The 18,702-nt window shown below is 40.8% G+C and overlaps 1 protein-coding gene across 1 annotated transcript in view; it reads right to left on the reverse strand.

The window, feature by feature from the left end:
• PLCXD3 (phosphatidylinositol specific phospholipase C X domain containing 3) overlaps positions 1-18,702 on the reverse strand; it is a 92,370-nt gene that overhangs the window by 18,702 nt on the left and 54,966 nt on the right. The window contains exon 2 of the mRNA XM_015848691.3: positions 17,384-18,092. Within this exon, the coding sequence (XP_015704177.1) occupies positions 17,384-18,092 (709 nt within the window). The remainder of the gene's footprint in view (positions 1-17,383; positions 18,093-18,702) is intronic.

Below are 18,702 nucleotides of genomic sequence, written 5' to 3' on the forward strand. Positions count from 1 at the left end.
TTGCCCTTAAATCACAGAGAAGGGATGGGCTTCATTGAGAGCTGTGGTGGGCTGCATGTGACCTGCAAGTTGAACATGCCTCATCTTGTCCAACCCCAATCCAGTATTTCCCCACTAAACCATGTCCCTTAGTACCATCTTAATGCTTCTGGAGCACCTCCAGGGACAGTGACTCAACCACCTCCCTGGGCAGCCCTTCCAGCACCTGACTACTCTTTTGGAGCAAAAACCTTTCCTAATATACAACCTGAACCTCCCCAGGTACAACTTGAGGCCATTCCCTCTACTCCCATCTCTAGTTATGAACAGCCTCATTCATTTTGTTTGTTCTCCTTATAATCCATTACTAACAAGCCAAAAGCATTCACAGAATAAACCCTCAAGTGGTATATCATAGAATCATAGAATGGTTAAGGCTGGAAGGGACCTTTAAGATCATTTCTTTCCAACCCACTGCTAGAGGTAGGGTCATCTCCCACAAGACCACCTAGCCTTGTTGCACTTCTTGAAGTTGGCACAGGGCCACATCTCATTCTTGTCCAGGTTCCTCTGGATAGCATCCCTTCCCATAGCATCTCAGCTGTCAACTGCAATAATGCCAGACAGTATCCAGGAGATAAAACATAAAAGCAACTGCTCTTCCACAACAAGAAATGATTGCTCTGGTCTCAAGTGGGTACACATACTCTTGAGGCTCTTCCTGACAATGTGTTTCCAAGCTGGCAAGTTCCACCTCCTGATGCAGGCAGGTCTGGTTCCAACTTCTCAGTAACCGGTGGGGCTGTGAATTAATACTGCAAGTGTGCCTGTTTCCTTCTGGCAGGTCTCGAGAGACAAGACACAAGCAGCCCAGCCAGAAAGAGGATGCACCATGCTGTCCTGCCTTTCCACCTTTGGTGAAGAATAAGTTTACATGCACAAGAAAATACACAGCTGCCTCTGCAAGTTCAGGTTAGAAGCCATGCTGTTCATCTAAACAAAAAAGCTGGGAGGAATGTGCCAATTCCTCTTTCAAAGGCTGATAAAGCTAATCTTATAAGCAGACAGCTTTCTTACTCCCGCTTCTCTGAGATTGTTGTAAAACTTCACTGATCTGATGGCAGGAAGCCCTTCTCTTACTTCCAGCCTAAATTTGTTTAGTCATTTTATAGCTGTTTCTCTTGTGAGAACACTGGCCTTTAGCCTAAACTGTTCTTTTTCCTCCCTGGTATTTATTCTCCTGTGATATTTATAGACAGTAATCACATAGCCTCTCAGGCTTCATTGTGCAAGGATAAACAAGACAAGCACTCCCGTGTCTTCAGCAATTCATTCCCAGCTATCTGAATAGTCCCTCTTGCACCTGTTCCAGGTTTAATCTACTCCTAGCACAGGGAACTGCACAGGATATCCAAAGATATCCTACCAGCACCTCAGGCAACATCACTGCAGCCTTTCTATGAGCACTGCAAATGCCTTAGTGCAAATCAAGATGATGCAGCTCATTTTCCCAGACACTTTCCACTGAAGACTTAGCTTTAGCCAGCCATAGGTGACACTAGACTTTGCCTTGCTTTCCCAGCTGGTTATAGTCCACCTTACCGAGCATGTACCAATTCCAGATCATTTCTAAATTCTGCAGGTTCTAAGGTCATGCAGTTCTTTCTGCATGTTACTCTTCTACCACGATGACAACCAAAATGTGTTAACAGCAAATTCCATTAGCACTCTCCTATAGTTGAATCTTGGGTCTGTTCTGGAAGTACTACAGATCACCAGTCTCCTTAAGGAATTGTCCCATTACCTTCTCTTCCATCTGGTATCTCCAACCAATTGCAATTCCATTTCTGATTTTTAAATTCCATTTTGCTTGATAATAACCTATTTTTGACTTTACTATCAGCATTACTGAAATGCAGCAATCCAGTTTTCCTGTAAAGTTTTCATAAAATTAGTGACAAAAATGAATCAAGAAAGTTTGCTGCAATCCACCTCAAAAATCTCATTAACATTTATCAAACTTTCCATTAATCTTTCTATCTTTAATTATCACATCTTTCTAGTTAAGCTCCACAGTCTAACCTTCCCTCAAAAGCTTACAGAGGCTTCATTTCCCTACCAATTTTACATAGGTATGCTACATTTGCTGTTCTCCACTATAGAACATCACTTTGTGTGCCCCGGTGGCGCAAGTGGTAGGAATGCCACGTTGCAACACCAGGAACTGGGGTTCGAATCCCCCCTGTGGCGCAAGTGGTACAAGTGCCGCTCTGCAGCACAGAGGCTCGAATCCCAGGGGTTGGACTCGATGATCTCTAAGGTCCCTTCCAACCCGCACGAGACTATTACTATTACTATTTATTACTATTACTATTACTATTACTATTACTATTACTTTCATAGATCTCTTTCACTACGTGCAATGCTTATGCATTTAGCAATTATACCATACAGTTCACTCTCCTCTTTAGTTGTGTTCAGCTTTTCTAAGATGTTTACCCCAACTCTAAGAAGGCTGCAAGAGAAATCCTGACAGTTAAGGCAGTGGTAACTCAGGCTGCAATGTGGCTCATGTCATGTCCCAGGCTTTTGGCCTTAGAGAGTGGGAAACAGAGAGTAGAAAAAGAATCTTGGGGGTTGGAAGGGACCTCTGGGGATCATCTAGTCCAACTACTCTACTAAAGAATGTTCCGTATAGTAGGTTACATAAGAAATACCAAGTGAGTTTTGAATACTTCCTGAGATGAAGACTTCACATCCCCTATGGGCAGGCTGTTCTAGTGCTCTGTCACCCTCATAGTTAAGACATTTTCCCTCATGTTTGGATGGACATTCCTATGTTCCAGTTTGTGTCCTTTTGCTGGGAACCACTGAAAAAACACTGGTCACATTCATTTGATTCCTGCACTTTTAGTATTTATAAACAGTGATAAGATCCCCCTCAGACTTTTCTTCTCCAGGCTAAACAGCCCCAGCCCTTCATCTTAAGGAAGATGTTCCAGGCCCCTAATCACCTCTGCTGGACTCAAAGACCCCTGTCTTTCTTGAACTGAGAAGTAAAGAACTGAATTCTACTCCTGATGTGGCCTCTACGAAAGAATAGGAGAGGATCACCTGTCTTGATTTGCTTGCTACACACTGTTCCATTTGTGTGCCACACTCTTCTGGCCCATGGTCAACCTGCTGTCCACAAGGACACTCAGCTCCTTCTTTACAGAGCCATTTCCAGTATATCAGCCCCTAAGTTGTACAAATGCAGACAGATCATTCAGCACAGAAATATTGTTAATACTATCAGGTCTTATTTTTGGTATTAAAGCTTATTTTCGTACTACACGTCATATTACATTTGGAAATATGCAAGGCTGAAAAACAGGAGAAAACATTTTCATATTACTTTTGGTTTTTACTATCTACTGGATAAAAAGCTATCTTCCAAGCTCCACAGCGAATAAACAAAGCAGAGCTTAACATGAAGATAACCGTGGTTAGTTCTGTTCATTTTAGCCTACTCAAAAAGGCCTATTGCTGAAGTAATGGTGGTACAGTTTATGTACTGCACTGGGCTATGGAATCCACTGGATGGAATTAAATCTATTTATGCCAGTCTGATAAGTATTTTTGCTGAGCTTTGAGCCATTCTTTCTAATATGTGTTACTGACAGATTTTATAACAAAATGCTAACAGTCGTTTTTTCTTATAATTTGGCCTTGCAGCTAACAGTCTTGAAATGGCTTAGTGATGATGCAATCATTGGCAACATAATGTGATCAACAGCAAAATTCAGCTTTCTCACAAAGCTAAGTCATCTTCATTATACTCTTTTACACTGCATATTACTGACTCTGTATTAGACCTACCATTAGGCTGTCTGACTTGGTTTCAAGTCATCGTAAATATTAAAATGGGCAGCTGGTCCATTTTACTCTGAGACAAAGTAATGAGGCTAAACTTTTAACTATAAGCAGGTTTTGATTTTTTTTTTTTTTTCCTGTGAGAAAGTAAGGTCCTGGAAATGTGACTCATTCCCATGGTAGACTCTCCCTGAAGAACTCTATCCTTCTATATCATTTATTAATAAGTATACCAGGTAAATTACCATTGTTAACAATAATGCTGTTTTTGCTTGGCCAGTCACTAATGGGTAAGACTACAATTCACAACAGTCACGAGCAAGAGGAAAATGAAGAGTAGAAATGAGAAAAAATATGCTAGAGTCTATAGACTGTAACTTGACAAACAACAATATTCAGGGGAAGTCAAAGGCTGGGAATTTCAATGCTAGACATCCTTTGTGATATAGTTCTGGCGTGAGATCAACAACTTCTGTTCTGTGAGAAACTCCAGTGTTTCAAAACGTGCTTCTATTTCAAATTAGAAAGCAAATATAGTGTTGGCCTCTCCCATTATATAAAGTTCAAAATCTATTCCTGAATACAAAAATGAAAGCTGTGGATATAGTAACAGCATTAAATAATACAATTAACATCATAACGTAAATCTGATGACAAGATGGAATTAATAGAAGCACAAAGTTGAAATGTTTTGACATAAACTGTTTTGCTAAAGTAGACTTCTCTCTGGAGAAAAACACTGGAACATGCAGTCCAGAGTAGGCTAAGATATCTACAGTTTTCAATACAAAGCTGCACCAATGGCAAAACGAACAAATTGTTTTGTAATCACTAGGTTGAAACGACTCAAGAAAAACACGCACCTACTGCCACATTCAACAGAACTAACAACTGTAGACCAAAATATTAAAAGGAGAAATAAAATATTTACTAATGCAGGATGGATGTGATCTCAAATTAGCTTTTAAAACAGAAGTGACCAAGGTTTTTCAAGTGCAAATGATGATCTGGAGAGCTCCTCTGGTTCTGATTCACAATAAAAAGAACCCGACATTGTGAAAAGTCTCAAGCTCCCAATAATACTGGTAATTTCTCAACTGAGCTCATATTTTATTAAATGAAAAGTCCACACAGATGAACTAGGGTTTCTGTAACAGAAATGAAACAAGCCACACCACAGACCATCACGGTAAAGGCAGAACAAAATAATCATTATACAAAGGATTTCAGAAGACACATGAACAATAAACTGAAATCAGAGTAAAGCCAGGGTAGAGAGACACCACAAGAGAGAGGGCATCCTCTTCTCCTTCAGAGTGTGAGTTGTGCTCCACCAGCAGCAGACAAGCAGATTTGTCATGTCAGCCACACAAGTGCAGGGTTACTGCAGTGGCTCATGCTCTTGCGAAATACAGACCCAGCTGCACACAGCAGTAACAAAAATGCAAATGAACAACAAATAAACAAACAGCTAAATCAATAGGCAGAAATTTCCCTGCCAGCTGCTGTGAGTCTGCACCACAGAAGAGACATACTCTGAGAAGCACAGGAGCAGGCAGACAGTGTGGTCAGTGCTGGCTGTAAAGCTTATTGCAGCAGGAAGGAGAGCATCCCAGAAGATTACTGAGAGGGAATTATATTAAGTGGGCCAGTGGTTGGTCCACACAGTGCATTTCCTGCTACTATAGAATAAAGGAAAGTCCTTCCTGAGCTGGAAAATATTTTTTCAAAGAAGCCGCCTCTGAATAACTCTCATGAGTAACAGCTTACAAGAAAAAAACAACAGACAATCATCATGGAGCATACTACTACTTCCACAAATGCTCCTCAGGCTGCAGTGTACAAAGAAAAGAGTCTTCTACCAAGAGGTGACCATTCAGCTGCATTTATGTCTTTTCTGTTTTAGCACAGCCAGACACAAATATCACAAAACACTGCGTGACGGAAAGAGGGAGCCAGCAGAAAACGCCATGAGCGACAGAGATCATTACCATCCAAATGCTTTCTGATCTGAGATCAGCAGCAGGATGGCACTAAGCAAGAACAAGGGAGTGTGAAACAGAACACTTCATTTGCAAGGCTTTGGCAATGATCTTGCTCATCCCTGTCAGATAAGTCCTGCCCTTGAACTACTGCAGAAGGTCAGTGAACTGAATTCAGCTGATTGAATCTTGCTGTGCCATGTGGTGATGCTCTTCAGAGAAACAGCATTAGTCTCCACACACATTCACCACAGTTACCTGCAGAACTGCCTGCCTGGATTCTGACAATAGCCTGAAAGATCTCTAGTTATGTAAGCCCCATTTAAAAGCTGATGTTAACTCTCTGGTTTCGGATTTAGTTTAATTATTTTGTCTTAATTGACCAAATCCTTATCATTGTCATACAAGCAACAGAAGCAGAAATGAATCTTTCTGGACTGACTGCTTGCAACTGTCAAGAGGAAGAAATTAAACAAAGCAAAAATTGTGCATGTGGAAGCAGGAAAATGGTAAAACATGGCCAGAGAAAGGATGGTCCTGAGCAGGGGCAGATGTCAGTAGGCCACTCTCACCCTGTTTCCCGTGAAGGCAGTGAGAGCAGATCCCTCAAGATAGATCCACTCAGGGGTCACTGCTTCGGTTTGCAGATAAGGAGCCCACATCCTGCCTCCATCTGTTGGTTTGACCACCCACTTTTCAAGGCATCCTCCTTAACCAGAAGGGTTGCCATGCTTATTTTCCTTCTAGGAAGCCCTGGTAAACAGCAAAACCAAGGCAAACAGGACACTGAATGCCCTGACTAAAATGATGCACAAATCTTTTGAATTAAAGCATCGCCTAGGAACTCTGATTTCAATGGCTCCCACTGTAAGAGGAGAGAAGCAAGCTTTTGACACTAGAATGTGTAAATCCAAATGGGGAGGGCAGAGGGCTACTGTGGTCCAGTATCACTTGCTAGCAGCAAAATCAAGAAGCTGCATCACCCAAGGTCCAGATCAGTTCTTGATTCTTGATTTCTTACATAATAGAACTTGCTGGCACAACTGAGAGCACCACAGCACGACCTGAAAGATAAAGCTATGCAGGGTTTAATACCCTACTAAGAAACAAATGATGGCAGAATTCCTCCTTTGTGCTACAGCTCAGAAAACAACAGCAACAACAAAAAAATCACTGTGAATGTAATTGAATGTCACCATGGCTCTGACTTGAACCTCTCAATCTCCTCCATATCTTAATACTGTTTTATGATATAATACATTCTGGATGACAGTTGCTTAGTTACAAAGCCTCTTGGATCAACAGCTTCAAAATTAAAATTTTTCCAAAGGTCAGGTCCCATCGATGATCATTCAGTGTTTTAGAGACATATCTTTTATTATTTTCTTTAGCATCTAAGATAAATACTGAAAGACATTTTACCATAATAGCTAGTGTTCTGCTGAAGCAACCGTACAGCATGGAACAATATGTACAGTGCTATCATTAAAATAATACATACTCTTGAAAAGAAGTTGTAGGGAAGTAGGAGTTGGCCTCTTCTCCCAGGTAATTAGTGAGAGGACAAGGGGTAATGGCCCTGTGCTGCTCCAGGGGAGGTTCCGGTTGGATATTAGGAAAAACTTATCAGAAAGAGTAGTGGACATTAGAACAGGCTGTACAGGGAGGTTTTCAAATACATGTGGATGTGACATGGAGGGACGTGGGTTAGAAGGCATGGTGGTGATGGGCTAACAGCTGGACTAGATGATCTTAGTGGTCTTTTCCAATCTTAAAGATTCTGTGATTCTATGATTCTATAATCTCCTATTACGTATAGCTTGTACCTTAACCACAATAACATCAAAACAAACAGCAGTCTGAAGGAAGAAAATGGAATAATGAAGCTTTTGCCTAGCAGCAAAGTCTAGACAAGAAGTTTGACAAAACAAACATTTCCAAGCTCATGGAAGAAAAATCAAATAAGCTCTATATTTTATCAAGGCAGTATCTTTCAAAAGGATTGTGGCTCCTTAAAAAAGAATTGCATTTCACTCCACGGACATTAATGAATACCCTAGGGGCAAAGACTATTACTTCAGTTTTCACAGAAGAAAAGTATTTTCCAAGCCTACGCATGTTCTGCATCATACACAATGTAGCATGTCACCAAGACCTTCTGCCTGGCTGACTTCTCTAATTATCAAGTCTTTTTCCACTCACTCTGTTTCAACCATTTATTTTGTGTAAGTGTGTCATCAGGTTGCCATGATCTCTTACTGCTTTCCCTGTATGTTTTGTACCAGTTTGGCCTACATCCTGCACAACTAATTACTCATGCAGTCCACAAAGGCTATTTGTTTGTAAGCGTAGGGCAGCATTTAATAAATTTAATTTCAGGCTTGGAACATGTTCAATAAAACTTTGACCAGACTGGCAGTTTACTTCACAGTTTCTAAGCATTCTAGTCATTTACAGTTGTTTTCTGGTGAGGAAAACACTGAACTCTTCCCTTTCTAACTTCAAAAGAAAGTTCAGACATTTTAGAAAGTGCCAGTATCTTCTGACAGTGTTATTGCTAGAGGTCAATTTTAAACTGAGACATGGGAGGTTTAGGTTAGATATGAGGAGAAAGTTTTTCATGCAGAGATTGGTGACTGGAACAGGTTGCCCAAGGAGGCTGTGGATGCCCCATCCCTGGAGGCATTCAAGGCCAGGCTGGATGTGGTTCTGGGCAGCCTGGTCTGGTGGCTGGCAATCCTGCACATAGCAGGGTGGTTGAATCTAGATGATCATTTTGGTCCTTTTCAACCCAGGCCATTCTATGATTCTATGATCAGTGCCCCTGCTGATTTGATAGTACATTCTTCCAGACCATCCCTTCAGTTCCCATCTCTCCTGTCTCCCCTATCACAACAGAACACATACCAAGGACCGATAATGGATCATGCAGGGTTTCCACAGCTGAAGGCCCCTTAGCCTATCAAGCAAGTTCAGAAATAGCCATTATAGAAGGCAGATACACAAATGACTCTCTAGGGAGAGGGTGGATGCGTTCTCTCTAGATTACACTTGAAAATTCTCCTCTATTGCCTTGGAGGATGCTGAGAATTTACCATTACCAAATCCATGTGGAATTATACAGCATGTGTAACAGGACTTTAAGAGCTGATGGAGTTTCTGACAAGCTTCCATCCACATCCTACTACTCCAGGAACACGAAGCAGGTACAAGGACACCTCAGACTTCAAATACATAGTAACTACATGTTGTCTAGTCTAGAATTGTCCCTTTCTCTGTTTAAAAAGTGACAATGATGCTTCTATTGTTCTATACTGTTATGTTGTTCTAAAAGCAATGATTGCTGTGTGCTATTGCTAATACTACATAGAAACATGAATGTTGCGATACCTGCTGAGTTTTTATTCACCACAATTTGCATTAAGTACCTTTTTGTTATCAAACTTCACTGTCAGCTTGGAAGCCACCCTAGAAGTGCTTGTTTGCATAAATCTCAGAGCTCACTTTGTACCTTACAAAGAAGAAAAGGACCAACCCATCAAGAAACTTTTCCCTTCACAAAGAGGTACAAAGAACAGGTAGACTGACCCTGACCCTCTACTAAGAAACACATTTTCATTCAGGGTCAGCACTTATTAGCACCTCTTGGCTTTAGCTTTTGCACAGTAATCTGAGTAATCTCAGAAAGAAAACCCAACTGAATCAACGAGCCCTTTGCAATTTTGCTACAGCGGTGAGACAGATTGAAGCACAATATCTTTCAGGAAAGTACATGTTAGTAAAGGCACACAGCAGATGGGGTTGGAGAATAAACATTTACTTTTCATACTGAAAAACACTTGCTGCTTTCTGTATACGCAGGGTCAGACTGTGCTCAGAGTGTGTGATGACAGCATCACATAAAGTATCTTTAAGAGCAGTCACAAAGCATACACTGTAACTGCAAATAGGCGTTTTGGTGCCTAACGTAAGTCACAAGCAAGCCAAATGGAGGAAATTCTATGAAGAAAAGAGGAGCAGCCACTCTCAGAAAACCCAAAAGTCAAGCCATCAATAATATGGTTTGTCACAGAGTTGGTAACCAGTATGTCGTCTTCTTTTCTGGGCTAAATCTTACATGCTAGTAATATACACTTAGATTTCTACTAATCCATAATAAAGTTATTAAAAACCTCATGTTCCTCTATTTTGTGGCATTTTACTACTATCCCAGTTTCACCATCAGTCAGCCACCAGATAAAATCACCCAGCACTTCCCAAGGGAACATTATACCAACATTCTCGTGCTCACAAAAGTTCCCAAATGAAATGCCTCTAAAACATCTGCCAGTAGAAACAAGCTGAGCATGCACAGCTCACTCATTTTATACCAGAGGATCACTGATTTGGCTTCTAGATGCTTCAGGTGACATGAAGGTCTGTGTGCCAACCCAGAGACTTCCTCTTCTGTGGAACAGCTGGAAGTGTAATTTGAGAACAGAAATACAAAGGATTTGTCTGGATTGCAGAGTTCAGTTGTAAGGTCTCTGGTAATGAGAGACTGGAGAAAGAAAGAAAACATAAAAGTGAGAGAGAACTGTCTTCAAAGTTAAATGTATTGATGGCCAAGCATGCTGCTACTATAGACCTACATGAGAGACTGGGTCTGCTCTTGTCTCTTGCCTCCTTAAGATGGGCTCCTATGGGTTTGCTGAGTGGTAAACCCATGCCAGCTCAGCTGAAATTGCAGCTCTTCTGCAGCCCATAATGGCATCAGACATCAAGATTATAAGGAGTCAGAGCACTCCCATAATTAACAAAATACAATTGCCATTTCTACTGATATTTGTTTTCCACATATTCCATTTAAAAATGGCATCAGCCGGTATGGATACAAAGCAACAAAATCTCATTCTTCCAGAAACACAGAAACTCTCAAAAGTTAATCTGTATGAGGTATGGCTTGATGGAGGAGGGCAGCCCCTGTAGCTGATCACAAAATCCCACTTTTTGCAATTTCAGGGATTATTTTTCTTTTAATATCCGCCTTTATGCTAGCTAAATATGACCCTGCTTAGTTTATGACTGCACCCAGAGATGGCTTTTCTCCAAACAGCTTCTTGTCCTACTTACAACCTCTGTTATTAATACTGTCTATGCTTTGCCTTCACTTCAAAGGTTTCCATGTGCAGGATTGCAGGATTTCAGGATTTATTTATTTATTTATTTTAATTTTTCTGCTTTGGTTGCTAAGGGGAGAGCTTTACCATGGTGGTCAAAGATTTAGTCATGTGTGAGCTGTACGGAGCATTATCCTTAGCAATTAATTTGGAAATCAAGGGACAATAGGCTGGGTATGTGTCTATTTTCCATTCCTCAAAAGCTTTAGAAGTACATCAAGATTTTTCTTTTCTCTAAATGAGATCTGCTGTTCTTTTGTACTATTCAGCCTCAGAGACAACGAAGAGAATATAATGCTTGTCTCTAGTGTCATTTACCCATCAGAAATAAAATTAGTAATTTCACTACAAATCAGAAAACAAACTACATTAATATGAGGAACAGCTCTACATGCATCAAAAGGTTGTTTCACAGCCATCTTTCAGATGTACTAAAGGCAGCTGCCTCACTGTGAAGTTAACTCAATAAGCAGAGGGAATGTAATTCATTTGGTACATACTGTTTGCTAATCAAAGAGTATTTTCTTGGCACATAAACTGTGCCTGACAGAACATTACACCAGAAAACATATTGTTAGTCCTCGAAGTTTTTCATCAAATCCAAGAACGTAATGTACGCACACATGTGAGAGTCTCCTTATTCAAGTAGCAGATAAAAGCTGTGGTATAAAGCTCTGTAAAGGTGATCCATTGATGTAAGAAGAGTTCACAAGTAAAAGCTTTTCCTTCTGCATTTGCCTTCTGTATTTTCTCAGAATAGAAAGATGGAAGACTTTTAAATTTCCATTTCTTTCAAATTGCTAATCCACTGAGTATCATCTCTGATGATACCAGCAATATCTATACAGAGTTTATCAGTAAATATCATTCCTGGTGACTTCAGGCTTGGGAGCACAAAACTGTATCTTTCACCTCAGTCATGGCATAGTGAGAAACAGTATCCAGAACAAAATCTTTGCTTGTTCTGAAAAAGCACCTACGGTAGTAGGAGCAAGTGGACTTGCACCACAACGAGCAGCCACACTAAAGAGCTGCCAACTCCACCAGCTCATTGGATATGGAGGAATATTTCGTACCACATGAAGGAGCGCAGATTGCTGCATACAGTCTGCTTGTGATTTTCCTAGTCTAATGGATTCTGCAACCAAGAGAAAACATATTTTCTCTCTCAAGCCATTGTTCTTGCAATCTTAAATAATCTCATGAGTAATTAACAATCTGATATGTCTTATGGGTTCCACAAGGATCCAAACTCTGCACTGTTCTCAAAACTAAGTAGATAAGTGACAGTGACCACTGTATAAAAGAGGCATATACAGGTTTTATTTGAAAATGCTGAAAAGAAACATTTCCTAAACAGAGTATTTCATTTATGGGAAAAAAAAAAAAAATGCAGCTGCCAGCAAAATAGCATGCGCAATATACATGCATGTGACAATAGAATCCGATGTGAGCATTCATTCAGAAAAGGGTTGAATGTTTCTGCAAATTATCATTAGATGGTAGCAAGCTCCATTCAGCTGGAACATATACCCCAGGTTCTTTAGTATGGATTACATACTTTTAAGTTACTGAAATATTAATGCAGTGGGATTTGAAGAGAATTCTGACAATTCCACTAATTGTATTCTACCCTTTAACTGCTCATCTATTTATTTTTAACAGGATCATCATCACATGAGGAGCAGTTTTGAGCATACTTGGGTTTTCACTTTCAGCACTTAGTTCAATATATGAGCTCAATTTCTGTATAAATTAACACATATTTCAAGACTGTGTCTTCCTGCAGCATACTTTTTTAATAACTAGTAGGATTTCAATTTCCATACTTGAAAGTCAAAATACTAGCTCTGGAGATGTTATAAAATTTCTTCTGTTTTGTAACTGTTAAAAGAGCTATGCAAAGTAAGGGGGGGAAGTATACATGGAGTAGACACTTAGCGTTCACGTGGTTATGTACTTCTTAGGGAAGATAGGCAGAAAGGTAAGGCAGTGGAGTTGTTCTTTATGTGAGAGGGCAACTGGAATGGATCAAGCTACGCCTAAGGATGAATGATGAATGAACAGAAAGCTTAAGGGGCAGGCTAATATGGGCGACACCATTATAGGTGTCTACTACAGGCAATCTGATCAGGATGAGGAAGATGATGAGATGTTCTCCAGACAGCTAAAGTAGTAGGTACTGGTTCTCATGTGGGACTTCAGCCACCCTGATATTTACTGGAAAAGCAACACCACAAAGCACACACAGTCCAAGAGGTTCCTGCATTGTGACACAGGTGGTAGAAAAGCCAATAAGGCAGCTGACCTTGTTCATATTAATGAGGATGGACTAGTTGGGGATGTGAAGGTTGGGGACAACTTTGGACAGACTGACCATGAGATTGTGAAGCTTGGGATCTTACATGGAAGAAAAATAAGCAACAAGTAGGACTGTTAGCCCCGGTCTTCAAGAGAGTCAATGTTGACCTCTTGAAGGACATACATGGAGGCATCCCATGGGTTACAGCTTTGCAAGGTAAGGAGACCTAAGAAATTTGGTTAATATTCAAGAACCACATCTGAGCTCAAGATCTGCACATCCCTGAGAAATCAAAGGTGACAAGAATTCTGCATAGATCACAGAATCACAAAATTACACAACTGTAGGGGCTGCAAGGAACCTCCAGAGACCATCGAGTCCAATCCCCCTGCAAAACTGAAACTGCACAGGTAGGCAGTGTGGTAGCCTTTTATGATGTTATGACAGGGTGGGTATATAAGAGCACTTAATGTTGTCTACCTTGACATTAGCAAGGCTTTTGACACTGGCTCCCATAACACCCTTGCTGGTAAGCTTAGAAGTCGGGTGACAGTGGGGTGGACAGTGAGGTAGACAGAGAACTGAGGCTGACAGGCAGAACACAGAGGGTTGTAATCAGCAGCACAGAGCCTAGTTAGAAGACTGTAGCTAACTGTGTTCCCCAGAGGTTGGTAATAGATCTAATCTTCTTTCCTATCTTCATCAGCGGTCTGGATGAAGAGATAGAGTGTACCTGAGCAAATCTGCTGATAACAGAAAGCTGGCAGGAGTGGCTGACACATCATAAGTCCATGCTGACATTCAGCAAGACCTGGACAGGCTGAAGAGTCATGCAAAGAGGAACCTTGTGAGGTTCAACAAGGCTAAGGATAATGTCCTACACCTGGGAGGAATAATCTCATGCATTAGTACAGGTTAGTGCCTGACCCATTGGAAAGGAGCTCTGCAGAGAAAAACCTGGGTGTCCTGGTAGACAATGGGTTGACCATGTGTGCACTTGTGGTCAAGAAGGCCAGAGGTATAATGGGGAGCATTAGGAAAAGTGCATAGCCAGAAGGTTGAGGTGAGGTGATCCTCACCCTCTGTCTGCTCTGCTGAGGCCACATCAGGAGTGCAATGCACTGTGTCAATTTCAAAGATAGAGAACTTCAAAGAGAGCATCTGGCAAAGGGCCACAAAAGTGATTAAGGGCAGGAAGCATTTCTCATCTGAGGAAAGGCTGAGAGACCTGTGACTGTTCAGCCTGCAAAAGAGAAAATTGAGGGGGAATCTTATCAATGCTTATATGAAGTGTGCTCCTAGAGAAACGGGTCCCATTTTATTATGCTGGCCCAGGATATCAGAAGCAGACACTGGTGGTTTGGCAGTAGAAGATGAACCTTCCCATCATTATTTCATTACATTTTGTTGCTGCATGACAGATGGCAGCAGAGGGGCAGCCTGACAAAATGGTGTCTAACATGGAAGTGTGTATGCAGTAAAGGCAGTGAAATCCATCCGTGCAGAAAAAGTTGTACCCATTGATGCTTGTTGAATGTTTATGGAGAACAAACAGTGGATGTGAGCACCGTGAGATGCTGAGTGATGCATTTCAGCAGTGGTAAAGTGCGTCACTTCAGCTGGTGCACATTTTTAAGAGTGTGGCCTTCAGGCTCTTGTTCACAGTGGTGACAATACATATCAGATGGTGGTGACTATGCTGAAAAAACATGTTTTGTAGCCTGATAATGTGCTTTATTAAATAGTGTTACTGTGCTCTTTGTACCTTTTGTAGTTTCCATGGAAATAAATAGGAGGCATTACTTTGAGAACAACCTATGCCAGGATGTTTTTAATGGTACCAAGAGACAGAACAGGAAGTAATGGACACAAACAAAAAAGTTCCATATGAACATGAAGAACTTTACTGTGAGTGACAGAACACTGGAACAAGCTTTCCAGAGGGGTTGTGGAATCACAGGAAATATTCAAAACCTGCCTGTGTGCTTTCCTGTGTATTCCTACTCTATGGAATGTGCTTCAGCAGGTTCCTTCCTACCCCTACAATTCAGTGAACATCTCAGTCCAAATTTGGAAAAACAACAGCCTGATATATCCTGCCCAACCAATTACCAACATTTCAAGTAATTTGTTTGTGATCTCAGAATCTCCTGTAGACAAAGCATTTTTTAAAACTTGCTGTTTTATTAATGCAGCAAGTTTTAAGAGTAACCTGGTAGTTTCTCAGCTGCGCTACTTCATGTTCTAAACAACACACAGAAGGATGTTTACCAGAGAAAACGAATGCCTGAACACCAGGGTGAGGGCTTAAAAGTAAAAGCCATCAACAAAGTAGGATTTCAGTACTGAGAAGTGCACTTCAGACTCGCCAGTAAGAGTGGTACCCTGCCCAAAGGAAACTATAAAAATACACACTGTGGATAAACAAATGACTGCAAGTACAATTGTACAAACATTAGTGAATATTAGAATATTAAACATTAGTGAATATTAGAATATTAAACATTTTATAAAAGCTTCTGTGTCACTCTTTTTTGTGTCAGGTAACATTTGTCCCAATTTTTCCTACTGAACAGTCACTTGGGATAGCTGTCACGAAAAACGTTTCAATTCTTCTCAAAAGTGAGACATGTTTTCTTCAGAGGGAATAGTATCACAAACATTGTGCTATTCATCACAGAGGAGAGGCAATGTTCCCAACGGACCTTCCTAGCACAGGAGCAACCATAGAGAGACCAGAACATTAACAGGTCGTTCTTCATTGTTCCCCATTATAAATTATTCTACTCTGCAACTTCGGTGTTTTTGTTTTTGTTTAAAAAAATAACACAGAAATCTTATGCCTTGGTATTTAATTTCAGGTTTACTAGGGAGTTGTCAAGAACACATTCACACATACTTGCCTTTAAGCTGAAAACTGGCTGTGATTTATCAAAGTCAGAAAGGTATAAATAATGCATGTCTTGCACAGACAACATTTTTTTGTAATGTAAGAACTAATGGCCTGTCAACACAGAGTTCCAAATACACAACCTCTACAATGGTTTACAGAATTTCTTCCCTCAAATTTTTTAATATGATAAATGAAGGGCTGTTAGGAGGCAAAATCACTCCAACTGAGTCCTAGCAACTATGATATTGTGTGTGACAGTATGCAGGGAGACATCATATATCTTTAAGATCAGTAAAAGTAGTCAAGGATGCAAAATTCTGCATTATCAGAACTTTGCTGATGAGCCCAAATGAAAATATATATATATATATTATTACTTAGTACTTGAAGCCCAGTATATAAATCAAAACTTAAATGATCTCAGTGCAGTCTCAGTTTGAACACGGTGGGCTCCGCAATATAAAAATGATGTTAAGATACTTGAATGAGCCTAAAGGAGGCAAAAGAGCTGATAATGCAGCCAGAAGGCATGTCCTATGAGGAGAAGGCACAGATAACTGGGTTGTCCAGTCTGCAGAAGAGGAGGCCGAGAGGTGACCTCACTGCTCTCTGCAGCTCACTGAGGAGGAGAAGCAAAAGGAGGAGGTACCACTGTCCATCCCTGGGAATCAATGGTAGGACAGGAATGGCACAGAGGTGCCATTGTGATGGTGGTCAAACATTGGTACAGGCTTCCTGGAGAGGTGGCTGATGCCCCATGGCCTGTCAAGTGTTTAAGAAGCATTTGGACAATGTATTCAATAACATGCTTAACTTTGGCTTAGCCCCGAATTGGTCAGGCAGTCACACTCAATGGTCTTTGTAGGTCCCTCACAACTGAACTATTCTATGCAAACAAATGCGTGAGGAAATATAAGATAAGAAAGCACACTTGAAAAGATACGAAAAAGCCTGCATTCAGGGGGAAAAAAAAAGCCAATCCAATCACATATGATTTCATGAGGCTTTTATGCGAGAGTTTCTTTCAAGGTACGATAGTTCCTCCTTAAATCTGTTGCACTCTAAATATTTTAGGATTATGCTAAAGTTCTGAATCTTAGCCACAGTAGCATAGCAGAAACACATCTGCTGGAGTTTCTGTAAAAAGGGATTAGAAAAGCAGCATTTGACACACAGTCAGTACAGTCTGCTCCAATTACCTAAAAAAACTTACCTCTCTGTTATTGTTTCTCTGAGACCACTTGCAACACCTTTCACCACTGTACTAGCCTTTGGTGTCAGCACTACTTGAGATATAAAAAAGGAGCCCTTCTTTCTTCTTTCAGTGATTGATGCCTGGAGGAACTGAATCAGTTTTTCTGGATCTGTTGTGTTTGCCCATGGAGCTGGCATCATCTGGCCGGGCCAAAGAAATGGTACCTCAAGAGCCACTGGGCTGTGATAAAAAACCAGCACTTGGTGTTCCTTTTCCCACAGGTACTGGAGGCTTACTTCATGAGCAAATATTGCAGGACACATTTTGTTTCCATACGTGTCCTTGAGCATCTGGACAAGCTTTTCATGATGGTATTTCTGCATTCCATAGAAATGATTGAAGTCCAAGAAAACCACTTCTTTTGGGTGGTCAGCAAGGAATGCATTGATCTCTTCCAGGCCTTCCTTGACTTTGGCACTGAATAAGCCATGAGCAAAGTAGAGTTCGTTGTCTGGGTCTCTGGGCTTGGTAGAAATCCTAAGGTCAAAATACCGTATGCCTGCACCCAACTGGCTGGTGAAATTCATGGTCTGTGTAGCCAACCACTTCCTCATCAGCTTTTTAGCCACTGTCCCAAAAACAGACACAAAGTTCTGGACCGTTTCTGGCTGTTCAGGCCCAACTGGAGAGGCTTCATCAATGTAGAAGCTAAAGGAGTCATGGGAGCCTGAAAACACAACAAAGAAGAACAATCATTATTGGCTGTATGCAATAGAAGGTATTAATGGTTCTTTCTTTCTGATGTCTGTCAACATTTTTCCACCAGCTCTCCACAGGAACTTGAATGAAAAGAAGTAAACTGTTTTACAGCTTGTCGGGGAGCTCTTTCACTCTTTCAGCTCTTATTGACCCTTTTTAGTACTACTTAAGTCAGAGGCTCTGAATGTCAAAATAAACCTGGTAAAACTTCAGCAAAGTCAGACACAAAACATATCCCCAGAGCCAGTGCAAAGATGAGAATTCAGCCCTGTACTCTGAACAGTGCATTGTCTGCTTTGCACAACAAGCTGCACATCTTTGCATGAGTATACAAATGTCAAAGACATGTAAACTTTCTGACCTTTTCTTCAAGTTTCACATCATCAGAAAGGTTACTAAGTGCTGTTTTCCCCTTTAAACATGCCTCTAAATTATTTTTGCCATGCTACATAAATAAAATAGAGCTATGGTAGCATTATGTTAAAACACAGAAACCCCAGTGGGTGCTCTTGACAAGAACAGGGCTACTACTAAACATACCTACATAAAGAAGCTACCATTTTCTACAAAACAACATG

Source organism: Coturnix japonica, chromosome Z (genome assembly GCF_054131305.1).
Source record: "Coturnix japonica strain WE chromosome Z, WE-NBRP24, whole genome shotgun sequence".
NCBI classification, from domain to species: Eukaryota; Metazoa; Chordata; class Aves; order Galliformes; family Phasianidae; genus Coturnix; species Coturnix japonica.